This window comes from Limulus polyphemus, unplaced genomic scaffold, assembly GCF_000517525.1.
Source record: "Limulus polyphemus unplaced genomic scaffold, Limulus_polyphemus-2.1.2 Scaffold1462, whole genome shotgun sequence".
Lineage (NCBI taxonomy): Eukaryota > Metazoa > Arthropoda > Merostomata > Xiphosura > Limulidae > Limulus > Limulus polyphemus.
Window position 1 is genome coordinate 241,905 of NW_013667072.1, and position 18,104 is coordinate 260,008.

Genomic DNA, 18,104 nt, shown 5'->3' on the forward strand with positions numbered 1-18,104 from the left:
ATATGTGTGTGTGTGTAATAAAATAATTTACCATTCTGCATACTTTTATTATACACTAATTAAAAATGTATTAAAGTAATAACACATCCCCTGACAAATTTAGTATCAGCTTCTTAAATTTGCCATTGTTGTGATCATGACACGTATAAACCATCGAATTATGATGTATTTATTTGCGAGACTAAGACCACTTACTGTCCACCCTCAACTTCACTGGTTCCCAGTGATGACATCATATCTCAATTTTTTCCCCACTACACGTTATATATGGTTTGTTCCGGGTGAAACTAAACCTGTTTAATATGATCTGTTCAGGCAATAATTTAAACTTTCACTATTAAATAGGTTACAAAGAGCTGATACTACACGAAAGAGATCAAGGTGATCAGTCCAACAACCGCAAGTTTGTTTTTTAGCGCCACCGACGCAGAACCAGTTTCTCGCGTATACCCGGAGAACAACGATATCATATACATGGTCAAGTGATGTAAAACTGCCAACTAAACGCTTTTTTTGTTTTTGAGTTGAATTTCTTGAATTAAAAATGCCTTCTTATATGTTTGCTTGCACAATGTTTTAGATAACGAGTGGTTTAGCCTTAACGTTTTCCGAGTGCACAGTCAAAACTTTGGTAAATGAATGGAGCTCTTTCCTTAACTCTAGGGCTAATTTTACACGTGTAATTAAGAATTATCCGAAAATCTTACAAAAAAAAAACAAAATCAAGCAATTGAAAATGAGCAACATTAATGATTGTCAATAGGAAATTAACATTTCGTGAAAAATAAAAACTACAAGCTAATACATATGTTATTATATTTTCAATACACTTTGTTTTCAAGGAGGAGGAGTTGTACATACTACATCGTTAAAACGGAGGTTAAACCATTTCAGTTTGCCGAAAATCCAAGTTACCACATCACAGGAAAATAGTTCACAAATCAGCAACTACACGTTACATAATGCATGCATTTCAAAAAGGCCTGTTATCAATGAATGCCATCACCAGGTACACGTACATCTCTTTATCGATGAGACTTTAGAAATACTACAAATAAATTATCGAATCACACTTACAGGATTAATGAGTCATTTGTACAGATGTAAACAATATCAACATCCTGTTAACTGCCACGTGTTACTTGAATCATCCATCGATAAATGTAATTGTTGTGACACCGCTTTACTTGTCCTACAAAGCTCGTACATATGTTTTTTTTTCTTCTCACGAGTCAAAACATTGAACACACAAATAGTGTCCTAATAGGTACTAATCAAATCTGTCAGTGCCACTAATGTATGTCAGTAACAGGGTGAGCCAGACGTAGCTGACGATGCTAAATTAATTAGAATATTAACTTCACAAACAAAGCCATCAACTTGAGCTGATTTCGACACCACTATAGACTTAATACAGAAATGTTGAAACCAGCCTAACGTTAATAACAGAACTGACACACAGAGACCCATATACGGTGATAATAACAGAACTGACACATAGAGTTAGACCTAATATAGAAATGTTGAAACCAGCCTAACGTTAATAATAACAGAGCTGACACACGGAGACCCATATACGGTGATAATAACAGAACTGACACATAGAGTTAGACCTAATATAGAAATGTTGAAACCAGCCTAACATTAATAATAACAGAGCTGACACACAGAGACCCATATACGGTGATAATAACAGAACTGACACATAGAGATAGACCTAATATAGAAATGTTGAAACCAACATCAACGAAAATATAAATTACAAGCAAGGTTACACAAACAAAAAAAAAATAATAGTGGAAACTGTAAATTCATCACACTACAGATAAATCTTACCCACCACAGAATCACGAAAAATCGAGCTTCTTCGCCTTCTTAACATGATATCTGTATATAGCACGAGGGTTACAGGATTCCTAAATAGGGTTTTACTGCACCTTTGTAACGATACACACAGAAATAACGCATCCAATGCAACACCTAAAACAAGGCAACTGAGTGGTAAATAGTAGGTTTAACAATATATTATCTGAAATGAGTAAACAATGGATTGAAAATAACTGTTTCTTGGTACACACACAAAACGACAGGCTCTGTCAGAGTTCACTACAGGAAGTAGCCCCACCTCAGGAACAAGTGGACGTCCACCCAAACTCTGATATCCGGACACCATTCTGTAGTTGTGAAAATGTCTTCCAAAGTAGGTTTTTATGTAGTTTCAATTATATTATAAACCTAACCTCTAAACGTATCTTCAAACATACCTTTTGTTAAAAACATTAATTTATCATTATATTAACAAACTACTATAACTATTAGGGAAAAATATACAGCAAGTTTATTATGTAGTAAAGAAGAAAAAAATTAATATGCAGTTCCTGTATAACACCAAGTAAAATACACATATTATCTTCTCTAAGTGAACAGAGACTGCTGTAGAGTCAAAGATAAGGCAAACTGCTTCAGTATAACAATTCTTTATTACACTAATACTAATATTTTCCAACATGTGTAGAAAGTCTACACTTGAAATAATGCATACTTTGGAGTCTAAGCAATCTAAGTAAATACAATATATATAACTTTGTTATGTTTGAATAACTGAAGATGGGAACATGAAAGTTTTCTTGCTATGTTGACTTGGGTAAATGAATAACTAAAGACGGGAACATGAAACTTTTCTTGCTATGTTGACTTGGGTAAATGGATAACTAAAGACGGGAACATGAAACTTTTCTTGCTATGTTGACTTGAGTGAATGAAGAACTAAAGACGGGAACATGAAACTTTTCTTGCTATGTTGACTTGGGTAAATGGATAACTAAAGACGGGAACATGAACGTTTTCTTGCTATGTTGACTTGGGTAAATGAAATAACTAAAGATGGAACATGAAGGTTTTCTTGTCATGTTGACTTGGGTAAATGAATAACTAAAGATGGAACATGAAGGTTTTCTTGTCATGTTGACTTGGGTAAATGGATAACTAAAGATGGGAACATGAACGTTTTCTTGCTATGTTGATTTTCCCATTGAATCAATCATCAGTTCCATACTTAAAAAATACACTTTAACAAACACTGGAAATAATAACACAATGAAGTTTATGTTTGAAGAAAATTCCTTTATTATATTCTTGGTTCTGATCCACAAGACAGATTCTAATTCAACTGGACAGTCCTTTATCACTACTTACTGCTCTAGCAATGTTTATTATCCTGGAAATACAGTCATTTTTCTGTGTAATATCCTTTCTTTCCACAGATATATATACACGATGTTTTCAAGATAATTAATTTCGTGTAATGAAGCTACGTCAATACCAACTTCTGTTTCTTCAATTATTATTAGATTTCTAAAACACTTCTATTGAATTTGTCATTTGAAATGAAGCAAAATACTGAGTAGCACTTACGAAGTTAATTGAAAAATGTATTTCTTCAAATGATATTACACAAATGGATAAAGATTAGAGAATTATATGAAAACAGAGGGTTGATAAACAGTATCAATATACTGAGTAATACACAATATTTTGAGTTGTGATATAATACTTTTTGCTTTGTTGACTTAGTACAATAGATGAATCAAAGAAAGGACACGAAGCTCTTTCATTTAAACTTTAACTTCATCAAGACAGCTCAGAACAATTACTATCAGATGATTGGTAGTTTACTGATAGCATGTATTATAATGTTTACAGGTTAGCAGTATATATTATTGTGTTTATTGGTACCATATATTTTGTTTACAGACTGGTAGTGTATTTTATGTTTAAAGATTGGTAGTATATATTATAATGTTTACAGATTGGTAGTATATATTATATTGTTTACAGATTGGTAGTATATATTATATTGTTTACAGATTGGTAGTATATATTATATTGTTTACAGATTGGGAGTATATTTTATAATATTAGGTGGTATTATACCAACGTTTGTTCCTAAGTATATTATATAATTAACTTACAGATCAATCACTAATTCCAAACTTAAGAAGCCTAATTTTACAAATTCTAGAAATAATGTGCAATATCCTTTCTCCTCACACGTGTGGTATTTTCAAAACAATTGATTCTTAAGAACCGAAACCAATACCTTTAAGTGTTTCAGACTCTCAGTTGCTTGTCTAGTAATTTTTGTTGTTGTTTTTTTAGGTAATGTTGTTGAAAGAAAGGTTCTGGATCGTCTCCAAAAACTTGAACACAATAGTTTATGCCAAATACAGTGTGTTAAGAATGTTTTGTCGAAGAAAAGCAGGAACTCTGTACTTGAAATGTATAACAAAAACAATAATAATTTTAGCTGTCGTACACATCAATATTTAAGTCTTCAACGAAAAACAAACGACTTAATTACGTATATTACCACTACGTGAAGGAAGGTGAATCACGAGAGGATGAAATTCATATACACGTGTGCACACACACGCAAAAGAAGCATAAACCATAAGAATTACTGAGCATGCGCAGTACCAAATTCTACTTCTTCAGAATTGTTGATTTTAAAAAATCTTTTATAAGTTCAATCAATGCAGCTAGTGCAATAAAGTTTAAAATTAAAAACAGGATCAACATTTAAAATGCACATTAAAAATTTTATTTGGCCGACCTGATGATGGTCGCGTAAAGCTACCGAAAAACGTACTTTCAATTTTGGCCATCGAACTTTTTATTGCGCACTTTAAACGTTGGGTCTATTTTTAATTTTTAATTTCTATTTAATTTGTAATTTTGAAATTACGCAATACTATTTGTTTATTTATTTGGAAGTTCGCGCAAAGCTAAACCCATTCGTAGAATTCTCGTAGCTACATTTTTTACATTTGCACAGTGAAAGTATTATATCGCAGCTCATAATATTGTCTGTTATTCACGGTTTTGATAATATTGTTTGTCATTCTGGCTGATTTTGAAATACAACCTAATTTTTTTATTTATCTGCGTAATACCATTTGAGAAATGTAAAATTTTCTTTTGATTTTGTAATTGCAACTCAGTGGTTAGGGCTCTCGACTCGCAATCTGCGGTTCGCGGATTCGAATCCCCGTGCTACCAAACATGCTCGCCCTTTCAGCAGCGGGGGCGTTATAATGTTACGATCAATCCCACTATTCGTTGATAAAATAGTAGCCCAAGAGTTGGCGGTGGGTGGTGATGACTAGCTGTTTTCCCTCTAGTCTTTCACTGCTAAATTAGGGACGGCTACCGCAGATAGCCCTCATGTTAATTTCTTACTGATTATTTACACGTGACAAACAAAGAGCAACTTACTATTACACTACAAAATGACGTGGAATAATCCAAGGGAATTCATAACACAATCTGTTATTGGGAATAAGGATATAAAACGATACTGTTCCAATAACATGTTACAAGCTTCTACAAGAACTTTTTGTATTATTATTATTACTTCAATTAAATCCATAGGTAAGCCTATGGAAGGCCTATAACGCTAAAAGTCTGGGTTCGATTCCTGTACGGCTTTGCGCTTACACAAACAATGAAAGCTCTACATGTGGTATAGTTTACGAAAAGACTTGAGGGGCAAGGGTAACTCGAATCCACCATGACTGATAACATACCATCGACTATAGTTCGTCTTACACGGAAAAAATTTAAGATATGTGTGATCTTTCCTTAAAAAACAACAAAAAAACCACTACAGCATTTTGTAAACACGTTACGTAAGTCTTGTTAGGTTCCACATGGCCACATCCCTTAGATTTATACTGAAATAGCAGTATTCGCACTCCGCATGCGCTATGCGTGCAACAAGTGTTAATTGTTTATATTGCCTTGAAAGCAGATATGCAGGTTTTCTCTATGTTTTACAATTAAACGTATTTTTTATCCAAGCTTAACAAATACACGTTTTTATTTTCCACAATTAACTTATATTTATGGAGTATGATATATGTAATGACATTTTCATTCTGATTCCACTGTATTGTAAGTCCTTCGATACATAACACCACATAAACCGAGTTATTTATCAGTTACAAAACAAGTTAATTAGTGCTTATAATGCTGGTAAGTGATGACTTTTGATCCATAATGATGAAATTATAGCACCATTATAATAATTCAATAACGCCACAGCGGTACTGCGAAATCACGCTCCGCTCTTTGGGGCCGTTAGTGCGTTATAAGTGTAATGGTAAAATTCCACTATTCGATTAGAGTACCACAAGAGCTGGCGTGTTGACTAGCTGCCTTCCATCTAAGATAACTGTCGTATTGTGATAAGTTTATCCGCTGAATAAGTGAGGTGGAGTTAATTTTATCTGTCGTCAGTTAAGTAGTGTAAATTAAGGACGTTATATTAACACGAATCGAAAACCCTCGGATACACAGTCTGGCATGATAACCATTACGCTACGTCCAGCTCATTTCCAATAACGGACATAAAAGTTCCATACATACATATTACCCACATTGCCTGGGTACATTAAATTAAAGAGGTGGCGTTAGGAGTTTTAAAAACGCGTGGGTAACCAAACATTGCGTACATGCAATCAATCATACGTTCACAGTTATTTAGAATTTCCAGAAAAAAAAAATCATACCTTATTTATTCACACTATACTAAGTTTGGGGCTTGGGAGCTTACTAAACCTTCCAAAGGTCCTTCTTGTTCGCCTAGATTTCGATTATCTGTTTGGTCGTAGATGAAATCCAATTGACCAGACCCCTCCAATGCGATAGCCATCACGTTACCCACGTGGTCTTCTGTGAGGCGAGACCGCTTTTTAGTTTTGAGACGGTTTTGGCAGAAAAAAACACGCTCCCAAAGAACACTCGTAACTGGTACAACGAAGCAAGCGCTAAAAATTCTGTGTAGACATCAACACCAAGTAGTCGGCAAGATCTCTCAAAGATTTTTCGGCCTTGACCCCAAACGATGAACCTTACTCGCCAAAATCGCGGCACGTTACTCTTGCTTCTACATAAGTGTCGTTGGCGTTTTTGTAAGATCGACCTACTACATCTAAAGTTTCCATTCGTACTCATTAAAATATCTGTCGTCTCTGGGGAGCTTGCTAACGTTCAAAATTTTGTCAAGAGATGGCATAGTTAAAAAAAAACACAAAAAAAACGTAGATTTGCCAATTTTAGTGTACATATATGATTGTTTAAGCAACATACAATTCCTCCGAGTCATCCAATTAAATTTATAGAAACTTAATCAATAGTCGCCGGTAAACCAAACCGACCTAAACTAGAGGTCTCTGAATCTCTAAAATGGATTTATCGATAAAACTTGATGAATTCATCACCCTTTTATAAAGTTTGTATTGTCCGATTTGACATCGGTGTTTTCTACAAGAGCTACAAGAGGCCAACTCTTGGACTATTCTTTTACCAACGAATAATGGGACTGATCGTCACATTATAACGCCTCCAGGGTTGTTTGTTGATGGGAATTCGAACCTGCCACCCGTAGATTGATTGCAAGTCAAGTGCCCTAACCACCAGGACATTAAATGGAAGGGAATATATTTGTTTTTATTTTAATGTAAAACAGTTTAGTGGGCAATCTTCTCAGAGTCTGCCATAGAGATTGAACCTCAAATTTATCGTTTTAAGCCCTTAAGCTTGCCATTGCGCCATCAGAAGAGATGTGGTGGAGGCGAAGAAAAAAAAAAGATCTGATAGTTATTACACAACACTGAAAATCTTAGTTCTTCGCGATAAAAAGAGAATTCCAGGTAAAAAAAAAAGTATAAAAATGAAGCAAGTGTAACTGCTAGCACGAGAATAAATTACAATAGATATCCTGTATGGAAGTAAATATCGTGATTTTGGTTCGAAGGTTACCGATTTCCCTGTGGTTTACCATTCAATATCCAAAAAAATACCATTCAAAAGCTGGTGTTAATATTCTGTAGATTCGAATGTTTTACAGTTTATAAATTAAACTTTCAATTTAGAACAGGAAACTCAGAAGTTGATAGATATACTTGGAATTTAAATATTGTGATATGACACAGAAAACACCAACTTTCCAGCGCTTTCGTGTTTGAAAAATATGTTGAAGCTGTTTTGTAAGATTCTGTGTGTCACAGCATGTTTATTGATTGCAAGTAAACCATTCATCATCTTCCATGTGACACCCTCTTATGATGCTGATTACGTCAACAGAGTGACATACTACTTGAAGAACACTTAAGTGGTATGTAAAACAATACACTATTTTTATGTGGGTTTGATACCATTAACCACCCTTAACGATATAAAAATGTTGTCTCTTGAAGTTCTTGCTTAAACAGTTCTAAACTTCACAAAAAAAGTGAAGAAACAGTTTATTTGAGGAACCAACAAAAATAATTATATTTTGATTTTGTTAGACCGTTACCTGGAAGTACGAGCATTCAACTACAAAATTGAAACATTTGAATGTGTATTAAGCAAAAAAGATAGATTTGTTACCTGTACGTTACAATGTGCAATGGGGGGGGGGGGGTAATATGTCACTTAATCGGAAACTGGGCAGTGTTAACCCGTAGTTAAAATTCCGGAAAGATCAAACGCCATGGCGATACTCACTTTCCTCTCCTTACTCCTGCGTAACTTCATCCTCACCATTAATTAACCTGTTCAAATCAGTCTACATACAGTACGTCGTATTCTCGCTGTAACAGACATTAGTTTCTCAAGTCGTGGGGTTGAGCACGAGGCCATGAAATGTGCTATTACTGACTGCCACGTCTTAACGACGGTTCATGCTATACCTAAGCAACAGCCGGCTGAAGTAAAAGCATACTTGCGCACAAGTGCACGCTCACGCACTAAATCAGATACATTTGCGCACATACTAATCCTTGCTCCACACTGTCTGCACTACGGGAGAAAATTCAGTTCACGGTCGACTTACGACAAGGCTTAAATCCCTTCTGTAATAAAAACTCGGCACAGTATATCTTCCAGTAAGCTTTCATAACATTCCGACTTGCACAGTAACCAAGAAGGCTACAGCTTACAGAATTCTTTTCAGCTCCAAATAAGGGAAAGCCATCAAACTATCAACCACTCAAATCTCCGCTCTTTCACTATTTTCAACACGGATATTATGCTTGTTGGAATGGAATTAAAAGAAATTATCAGTAACTTCGGATAAAAGCAAGTTACCCACATAGATGGGAACTAAAAACTAACACAATAATTAGTGTAATTAATTTAATATAACGTTCTAACGAGGAGCATATTTTTATGCAATGTCATAAAATGAAATATTATAATAATTATAAGGATATATATTATAATATATTAGCTACGTTTCCTACTTCTTATCGGTATTTTCGGTCGCAATAATACGTCACGAGGTTCAGCCAGCTTATAACATTTATGTTAGTCCTAAAGTCACATTTTTTAAAATTGAATTTAAATAAAAATCAGTAAGACTGCTGAACTTTATCTGTGATCTCCTAAAGGTAAAAGCTGATTGAAACGGAATTTCGCGAAAAGCTATGTATAAGAGCTAACTGCGCTAGTTGTCCCTAATTTTCATGTCAATAGTTCTCACCGCTAACACTTGGGATACCATGATCTAACAGTGGGATTTGACCGTTACATTTATAATGTACTCACGAACCCAAGGTGCGAATACCAATTTTTGTCGTAAATGGGCAAAACGATAAGGTATTAGGAAAAATAAAATATATGCATCTGATAGGCTTCACACTTAAAAGTTTGAAGACGTTTTAACAAATGGCATACTTACATTTTTACCGCAATTTTATAAATTTGATCATACAAAAAATAGTGAATATTAAAAGCAGAGAACGCCTTTATCTTAATGATAAACCTCCCAGAACGTCAAGAAGCCCAAACTGAGGCGGTATCAACAACGTAATCGAACCTCATACGTAAAGTCCTGGACGTGATTTTCTTTAACTCTAGAATTGTCGATGGGGTCTATATCATTTATCGACTTCCCAAGCTCCCTTTTCTCTGAACTATCTATGTGGGTCCATGTATTTGTTAGTCGCAGGGTCTATAATATCACACGAGTCACAAAGTTATCACAAACTGTGCAATTAATCACACAAATAACCGCTGGAGTTCCCTGTGTGTCTATAAAAATAATACGCTTGCGTTTGTCTGTCCGGAATATTTTCGTAAATTTCTCGATCAAACGCTACAAATCTCATACTGTTAGAAAGTACTTTGTCCGATAAATCCGGATTGCATAGTGGCTTTTCAATTAAGTCTCCTCACCTGTTTTTTGCTCAGTCAAACTTTTCAATGCAACGAGTATGGTACACGATGGCATAATGTTGTCATCACGTGATGACTGGCTTCGATTTCAACTTTAGTTTTTTTTATTTGCAAAGTATTTCACGCAAACAACATTAAATCCGCGTGTAATTTGCTTAAAAATTAATATTACACTAACTACAATTTCTATGGGCTTTCTCGACTTATTTAGGTCTAAAGTACGCATTCGCAGCTCGTTCAAATCTATATGCTTATTACTTTGTGAACACGCATTCAGAGGTTTCTGCATATTCAGCTAAGTTTACCTTCATTGCAGCTTTACATTTACTTTACTTTGCAATAATCTAGTTTTGATTCGTTTCATAGACTATTATAACTACCTTTTAGCTACTTTTTTTTACTATGGGTTTCATTCTTCGTTTTTTGTGAGCTTCTTTGTTTCAACCCTTAAAATCGTGTCCTATACTGAACGCTCATAACTGTTTCATACTCTGTACACTATTATAAATACCATTACTTTATTGGACATTTTACGTGTAGTTTTATTAAATAAAGTTAAGTCCAAGTGAGTTTGTATGTCTGGCCACGTAAAATGTATTCAAATAGACCAGGATTTATCGACCTAACACATAATGCCTGCAAATAAAAAAGCGTAGCAAAAAACAATGAAAAACGCTATCGCCATTTTATGCACGAGCTACTCCCACTTCTGAATTCCCACTTGGAGCACTGGTTATAACAAGTAAAAATATAAAAGTATATTATATAGTGCAGTATATAGACCCTACCAGTAGTGAACGGTATAAAAATAAATCGACAATTTGAGGATTAATATTTTATTCCCATTCTTGCAAAGTTTGAGGTGATAAGAGATGTTTACATTTTGCATATGGTAATCAAACATAAGTACCAGTATGAATCATAATTATAGAAACTATGAAGTGATATTTAGAAGACTACGAGGAGCTAATTTGTATTACACTACATATTTTAGTTGTTAGTCCTTGGATTTAATGAAAGAATTATCCTTTATAAACTTGGGTCCTCTACATAAAATAACCTTTAGTGTATTTGTGTGTGTTTTGTTATAGCAAAGCCACATCGAGCCATCTGCTTGTCCACCGAGGGAGATCGAATCCCTGATTGTAACATGCACATCTGAAGACTTACGTTGTCCCACCGGGGAACATAGCCTTAAGTATGGAATAATTATAGAAAGATTTGATTTTTACATACTTTTCAACAGAGAACATCATAGTTATCTCAAAGTGACTTGTGGTAATATTTTTATAAGTTGTAAGCTTCACATTTCTACTTTAATATCTACATGTTTAATCATTCTTCTCCACAACACGTGCCTAAAGAGTGGCACTGAAGATTAGGAGCCGATTGCTTCAATACTGCTTGAATATGGTTTATTACAAAGTTTGACTTTTGGATTCCTTTTTATATCTATATATCTATCTAATGAATGTTCTGTGACACGTGGAGAACGTGTCACAGAAACCAGTATCACATCAAGTTTTTTCATTTTTTGGTACACTATCTTCTTTTTTTTTCCAATATACCAAATCTAAGATGAAGCACAAGTAGTCTGTGAATTACACTGTTATTCAAAATAGCACAGTAGGTTTACCAGTTAAGCTGACATTCACTGCACCAATAAGCCTTCTTAAATTTATGGAAGCATAAACCTAACACTAGCAAAGATTTCGGCATGTTTTGATTTTTTAGTGTATTATTAAATGTGGAATTAATCCAGTAGCATCATAACCCCCAGGCTTCCTCCTGTAGTATGTGAGTGTACTACGTGCCTTCTGCTTCTTGTTAAATTTTCAAAATTTCTATATATACTGATGTTTGTAATTTAGCTAAGAACACCAGTCAAGGAAGTAGTTAAGTTCCTTTCGTTCTAGTTGCCTATTATTATTATTGGTCATTCACCTAGGGCATCACATATGACCTCCAGTGGGAAAGATCTCTGTAAAGCTGCATATACTATGTGAAAGTAGACAGAGACTTCTTAGATTACCAGGTCAGATCACACCTCAATGGTATAAACAGCCTATTCTTTGAAGGGAATGATCGATATTTACTTGGGTATATCATGAGTCCTAAGGAGAATAGCGTTATTGTTTGAGTAAATAATACTATATTTTGATTGTTTTTCGTGAATTGAATAGATTGTTTCATTTTGTTACATATTGTCTAGTCTCTTTCATTTTCTAAACTCAGTTAAAGTCAGAAAATCCAGATTTGCTCCATCTATGGGATCAGGCAACAAAGAAATTTAATGTGGAGTTAGCCTGGAAGTCCAATGTTAGTGATTTTTATACTCCACCTTCCATTCTCAACTTTTAGGTGGATCACCACACACACACTATTATTGTGCTTATTAAGCATTATCAAACAATGCAACAATATTTGAGAATAACAGTTTCTTGATGGTAAACGAAAATAGTATAGTTATTTAGGACGTTGTACAAAGTTGAAAGTTCGACGACCTTTTCCACCCTCCACGTCTTTAGGTGTAAAAACAATTGAATTAGTCTGATGATTTTCACACAGGTAGTACATTTTTAGGCAAATACAAAATCAGTCACTTTCTGTGTTTGAACGTGTACACTCTGCCCATTTCACTAGTACCCATGTATCGGTATCATCATCAGTACTAAAATTAACAATATGCTAATGTTTGCCCCTGCTAAGACTCTTATTAACATAAAACAGTCTAGTTATATGTAACAGAAGCTGTCTTTGCTACTGGAAATAAGTACAATAGTAGCAGTGTAGGGAATAAGCATTGTTTATACTTTCTTGGTGACGAAAGATAGTAGGTTTAAGTCCTAGGAGTGCCAGAGTTTTGTACTTAAGTAAGTTGTTTTACACTATGCACGCAAAATACTTCAACACACTAGAAAGGAGAAGAAGGCGACGTCATAACGGACGGTAATGAAGCAATTTTTACACGAGAAGGATAGGTTTAAATGTATCTCCTACTCACAACAACTTGTTAGTGGTTAGGCACAAAGCTACACAATGAACGATATGTACTGTACTCATTGCAAGAATTGAACCCTAAGTTTAGGCGTTATAAGCCTTCAAGCTTAACGATGGTCCGACCACGGGGGGGGGGGGGTATATTCACAACAAAGCATAAAATAACAGTAAAAGACGCAGAAAGTAGTATATACTACAATAAAAATAACCACAGATTTGTGCTTTATTACATTATGGATTAGGCCTAGGACTGTCCATCTTCACATTCTGACCTGCTTGTTGGATAATTCACTAAGGTGGTCTCAGCAAGTTATCTGAAGACAGAGAAATCTGTTAGTGGGATAACTTAATGATGTTGCATTCTGTGGAGTTCTAGGGGAATTTAGAATTGAATATAATCTTAAGCAAAGCTCAATGGTGCTGGATTAAGGGAAAAGAGGGAAGTGTTGACGCTTCATGGGGAATACAGGAAAAGGGTAGGCAGCTAATCAATACCGCCCACCTCCAACTCTTGAGCTACTCTTGACAGAGGAAGTAGTGGAATTCGATCGTTACTCTTATAAAGCACCCGCCGCCCTAAAGTGTAGAACGCGATTTTTTATTTTTTATTTTTGCGGTAATGGGTCATGAGCCACGGAACCTCAGCTCCACAGTCCGATATGCTACATACAGGGCCGCGCTCAGCCCTAATCTTATGAGACAAACTAACTGCATGACAGTATTAGGTGGAAAACCAGATGCGCTCAGCAAAAAGTTTCTCTTTAACGCGCACGTGAAAGGGAATGAACGTAGAAGAAGAGTTTACACAATTTTTTCTTAAACTCAGAGAAATGTTAAGAAACAAGTATGAAATCAAAATATAAAGTTAAACTTTTCAAAAAAGGAAGTAAATGTAGGGATGGCTAATAACAATCCTTCAAAAAGAATGTAAACAAGATAGTAGGAATGGCATTTATATCATCCCTATATAATAGCACAGGTAAGAATTAACATATAGCAATATATATATATAACTATTCAATAACAATGGAGTTTAATTTATTCTATTCAGTCTGTTAACATTCTACTACACTGTTTGCCTATGCCATTATGTAGGTATGATGCAGATGCTATCCATACTATCTTGTTTGTATCGGTTTTGAAGGATTAATATTAGACATCCCTATATTTTTTCCTTTTTGAAAAGTTTTTTCTTTACTTGTTTTTTTGTTGTTGTCTCTTGTTTTGTTTATGCAGTGTTTCAATAGACATAGGAAGGTTGTATTTATTAATATTTTGTATACCAGTTTTCGACTCTAAAATGTTTAGGTTTTATAATTTTGTAATCTAGTATAATATTTATTTTTTGTCTTTTTATATGTCCTGTCAAAGTGTAAATTATTATTTGAATATTTTTTTCATTCTTTTGTGGCTCCCTCTTCTAGTAGTTCCATTTTTTTTTATTACGTTCCTTTCATATATACAAACACGCAAGTATAATAACATTTTAAATTTTATAATGTCAAGCAGGGATCGATATATACGTAACCTAGCTAGCTATGGTAATATAGAAAATTTTTATGCTACAAAAAGTATTGAAACAAGAAAGCCAAAACTACAAAGCCGGAGTTACTTAAAATGTAAAAACAAATCATGACGAAACAAATTCTATTTGTTGTCAATACTGAAATTTGATGACGAGGAACCCACTTTTTAGAAAATAAAGTTTGGAAAAGGCTTGAATGGGTATACAGAAGTTTTTAATTCTAAATTCAGTTTTATTTTTTGCATCTCTCAAACTGCTATTCAATGGTATCACGTGACCTCCCCCCCTCAACTTTATAGTATAGTTCAGTAGATTGACCAACTGAAACAATGATATATAGACACACTTCGCACATCGCCCGAAGCTGGCAAGATTCTACTAAAGAAAGTGTATTATTTAATTCAAACATTCACCACCAGCTGGCATCAGTGTTCCTTCGTTATTGAAATGATATATAATTGTTTTTCAATATTTTGTGAATGCCCAACAAATTTAAGTTTCGTTAGACGACTGCTTATAAGCAAATATTTTTAAACCACATCTAAGGGCATTTAAAAGAAATAGGACCGACATGTGTTTGTGCTATTCAAAAACCCTTAGGCCTAAGCCTATCGTTGTGTTCCAGACCATAAAAAAAACAGGGTTGCAAAATCAAATTACATAGACACTAATACATATTACATTGCTATACTTACTATTGATTCTAATAACGTATGAGAGAAAGCAAAGAAGAATATGTTTCGGTACGTCAACCACACTACATCTGTCATATCCAGTGCCGACGAGGCCTTTTGTTCAATAACAAAGTTCATCAGGCCGGTTAGGTTATTGTTATTAGATTCAGAATCCGCACGTTGAAACACGCCGTTATTATTATATAAGTATGGCTATCAAGATACGCCCTCTATAGACCGGTGCTATGTATGTTTCGAGACGCTATAAACCAGTTTTAAAATTTACGGGCAGACAAAGCAGTGGGAGAAGTATGATACAGTCGACGAAGGAGCATGAATCATAACTGGACGAAATTCAAAGGATGGTTAATAATTAGGAAACAGGCCCTACAGCAGTAACCCCGACACCCAGCTCGCGGGCAAGCTGTGACGCAGCCGCTTAAAACAGTAAATTACTACTGAATACGCAAATCAATCATACTTCGCGTTAAACCAACAGCTATGACATTAGTCGCTCAAATTGCTTTGCGCACGCATTACAGCAATTCCTTGCAGTCACGTCATGTAGGCCAGTAAGTTAACGATGATTTAAATAAAATTGATTATAACTACAATTAGTTTACTTTATCTAAAATCACACCATAACAGACGTTGTTCATGCAAAATTAATGACATATATGAAGCATCTATGTCTGTCGTATCTCAGCACGTAGGCCAGTGAGTTAACGATGATTTAAATAAAATTGATTATAACTACAACTCGTTTACTTAATCTAGTTCACACCATAACAGACGTTGTTCATGTAAAATTAATGACATATATGTTGCATCTATGTCTGTCGTATCTCAGCAAGCCTGCTGAGCCCTGGTATTGTGCGAAAGGCCTCGCCGGCACTGGATATGGCAGATGTAGTGTGGTTCACATAATATAACATATTTTCCGTTGCTTTCACTCATGAATTCTTAAGAGTGTGTCTTGCGTCGCACAAACGGTAGGGGATCCCAGTAAAGTTTAAAATACGGTGAATATAGTAATTATTTTCAAACTAAAAACCGGCCATATGTAAAACGCCAGAGCCAGTTGTTTTAATGAAACTGTAATTGTAAGATACTACACGCATTAAGGAAGATTGTTTATTGATAATTTCACTTTAATGGGGAGCTACGAAGTCATAGTGGAATAATACGTGTCCAAGAAGAAAAAAAATCAATAATTAAGTATCCAAACTATCGAACGTTATGTAATAATAATAATTCTCAATAACAATCCCTGAAAATATATCGTGTATTAAACAAAGAAAAGAATAGATAACAAATTTTGACACAAACGAAAATAACGCCTCCGTGGCGCAATCGGCTAGCGCGTTCGGCTGTTAACCGAAAGGTTGGTGGTTCGAGCCCACCCGGGGGCGGCTTAACTTTTTTTTTCTGTTCTTTTCTCGATTAATTATATGCATAAAACAAGCAACTTGCAATTAATTAACGAAAATTAACAACCTTAGCTTATAAATACTATCATAAAGCAGAAACGAGAAACATTAATTGCCACCCTACACACTATGACAAGCTTCCCAGAAAAACATAATATTCACTTACAATAAGTATCTATCCTAGACGTTATACCATAATAACTTATAGTGTAACATACAAGAGATCACTGTTGGTAAGTTGTATCTTATCCATTCATGTTGTTTTTTCTTTCTACCTGGGCACATGACAGGTAAATTATTCGGCGGCTGTCTTGTGAAAGTGGGTTTTCTCGTGGTACTCCCGTTTCCTCCGCACACATCCAATTCCAAGGCATTTGGATCAGTTGATCCCAGACAACCTGTGACCCTGAATACGGGCCATTTATTTCATAGAACTTTGTTGAATATGTATCGTCTTACTTCTATCCACTGATGACCAAACTCCGGCAGCGTCTTAGTTCTGCCTCCTACATCTTTTGGCCTCTCTGCAATTTCTCTCGCGCGCCCGACCACAACTTAACAACCTAAATTAAGCATCCTTGCAAAATTAAATAGATCAATAATCGCGAGCCGCTTTCCCTTAAAAATTAAATCTCTGTCACAACTAAAATAAAAATAATATCTTGGTCATTTATGACGTCGGTTACCGAATTTTAGGCAGCTCTTTTCCATACTGTTTCTCCAATATCATATTCTACGTTTTATTTTTACTTGTAAGTCTTAGCCTTTTATTCGCCTGTTCCCATTTCTGATAACTTTATAACTATTTTATTGCTTTAAAAAAATTTATTTGCAGAAAAAATATATAAAAATGTTATTGCGAAAGAACGTTGTTCAATTCCAATTAGATCGTTCGAACCAGCAAAAGATATATTCTTTTTATTACAACTTTATGTCTTAAAAAAAAGTTGCCAGAAAAGAAAAGAAAAATTCTGAAAATTTATATACAAAAAAATAACTTGTTAAAATATGTCTGGAGGCCAATCAAGAACCACTGGCAAGAGCGACAGAAAAAGGCAAAAACGTACAAATCTGATGAGTGTGGAGAAAAACTGAAAAATGTGACGCTACCACCTGAGCAACACCAGCAAATGTACTTTGAAGTTGTTCTTTAATGAATAACATAAATGTATTCTGTAAACTTGCGTGTAATTTAGAGGTTTTTGTGTTTACAGCTGTTATTTATTTGATACTTATCGATTTTGTTTGCCGCTA

The 18,104-nt window shown here is 34.7% G+C and overlaps 1 protein-coding gene and 1 non-coding gene across 2 annotated transcripts in view; one reads left to right on the plus strand and one right to left on the minus strand.

The window, feature by feature from the left end:
- The window catches only part of LOC106463694 (FERM domain-containing protein 4A-like), a 111,020-nt gene extending 95,214 nt beyond the window's left edge, over nt 1–15,806 (minus strand). Inside the window, exon 1 of the mRNA XM_022391270.1 lies at nt 15,442–15,806. Within this exon, the coding sequence (XP_022246978.1) occupies nt 15,442–15,558 (117 nt within the window). The 5' untranslated portion in view covers nt 15,559–15,806. The remainder of the gene's footprint in view (nt 1–15,441) is intronic.
- Nucleotides 15,807–16,758: 952 nt separating this feature from the next.
- On the plus strand, nt 16,759–16,832 carry Trnan-guu. Its single transcript has one exon. It is a non-coding gene; the product is annotated as a tRNA-Asn (tRNA).
- Nucleotides 16,833–18,104: the final 1,272 nt, after the last annotated feature.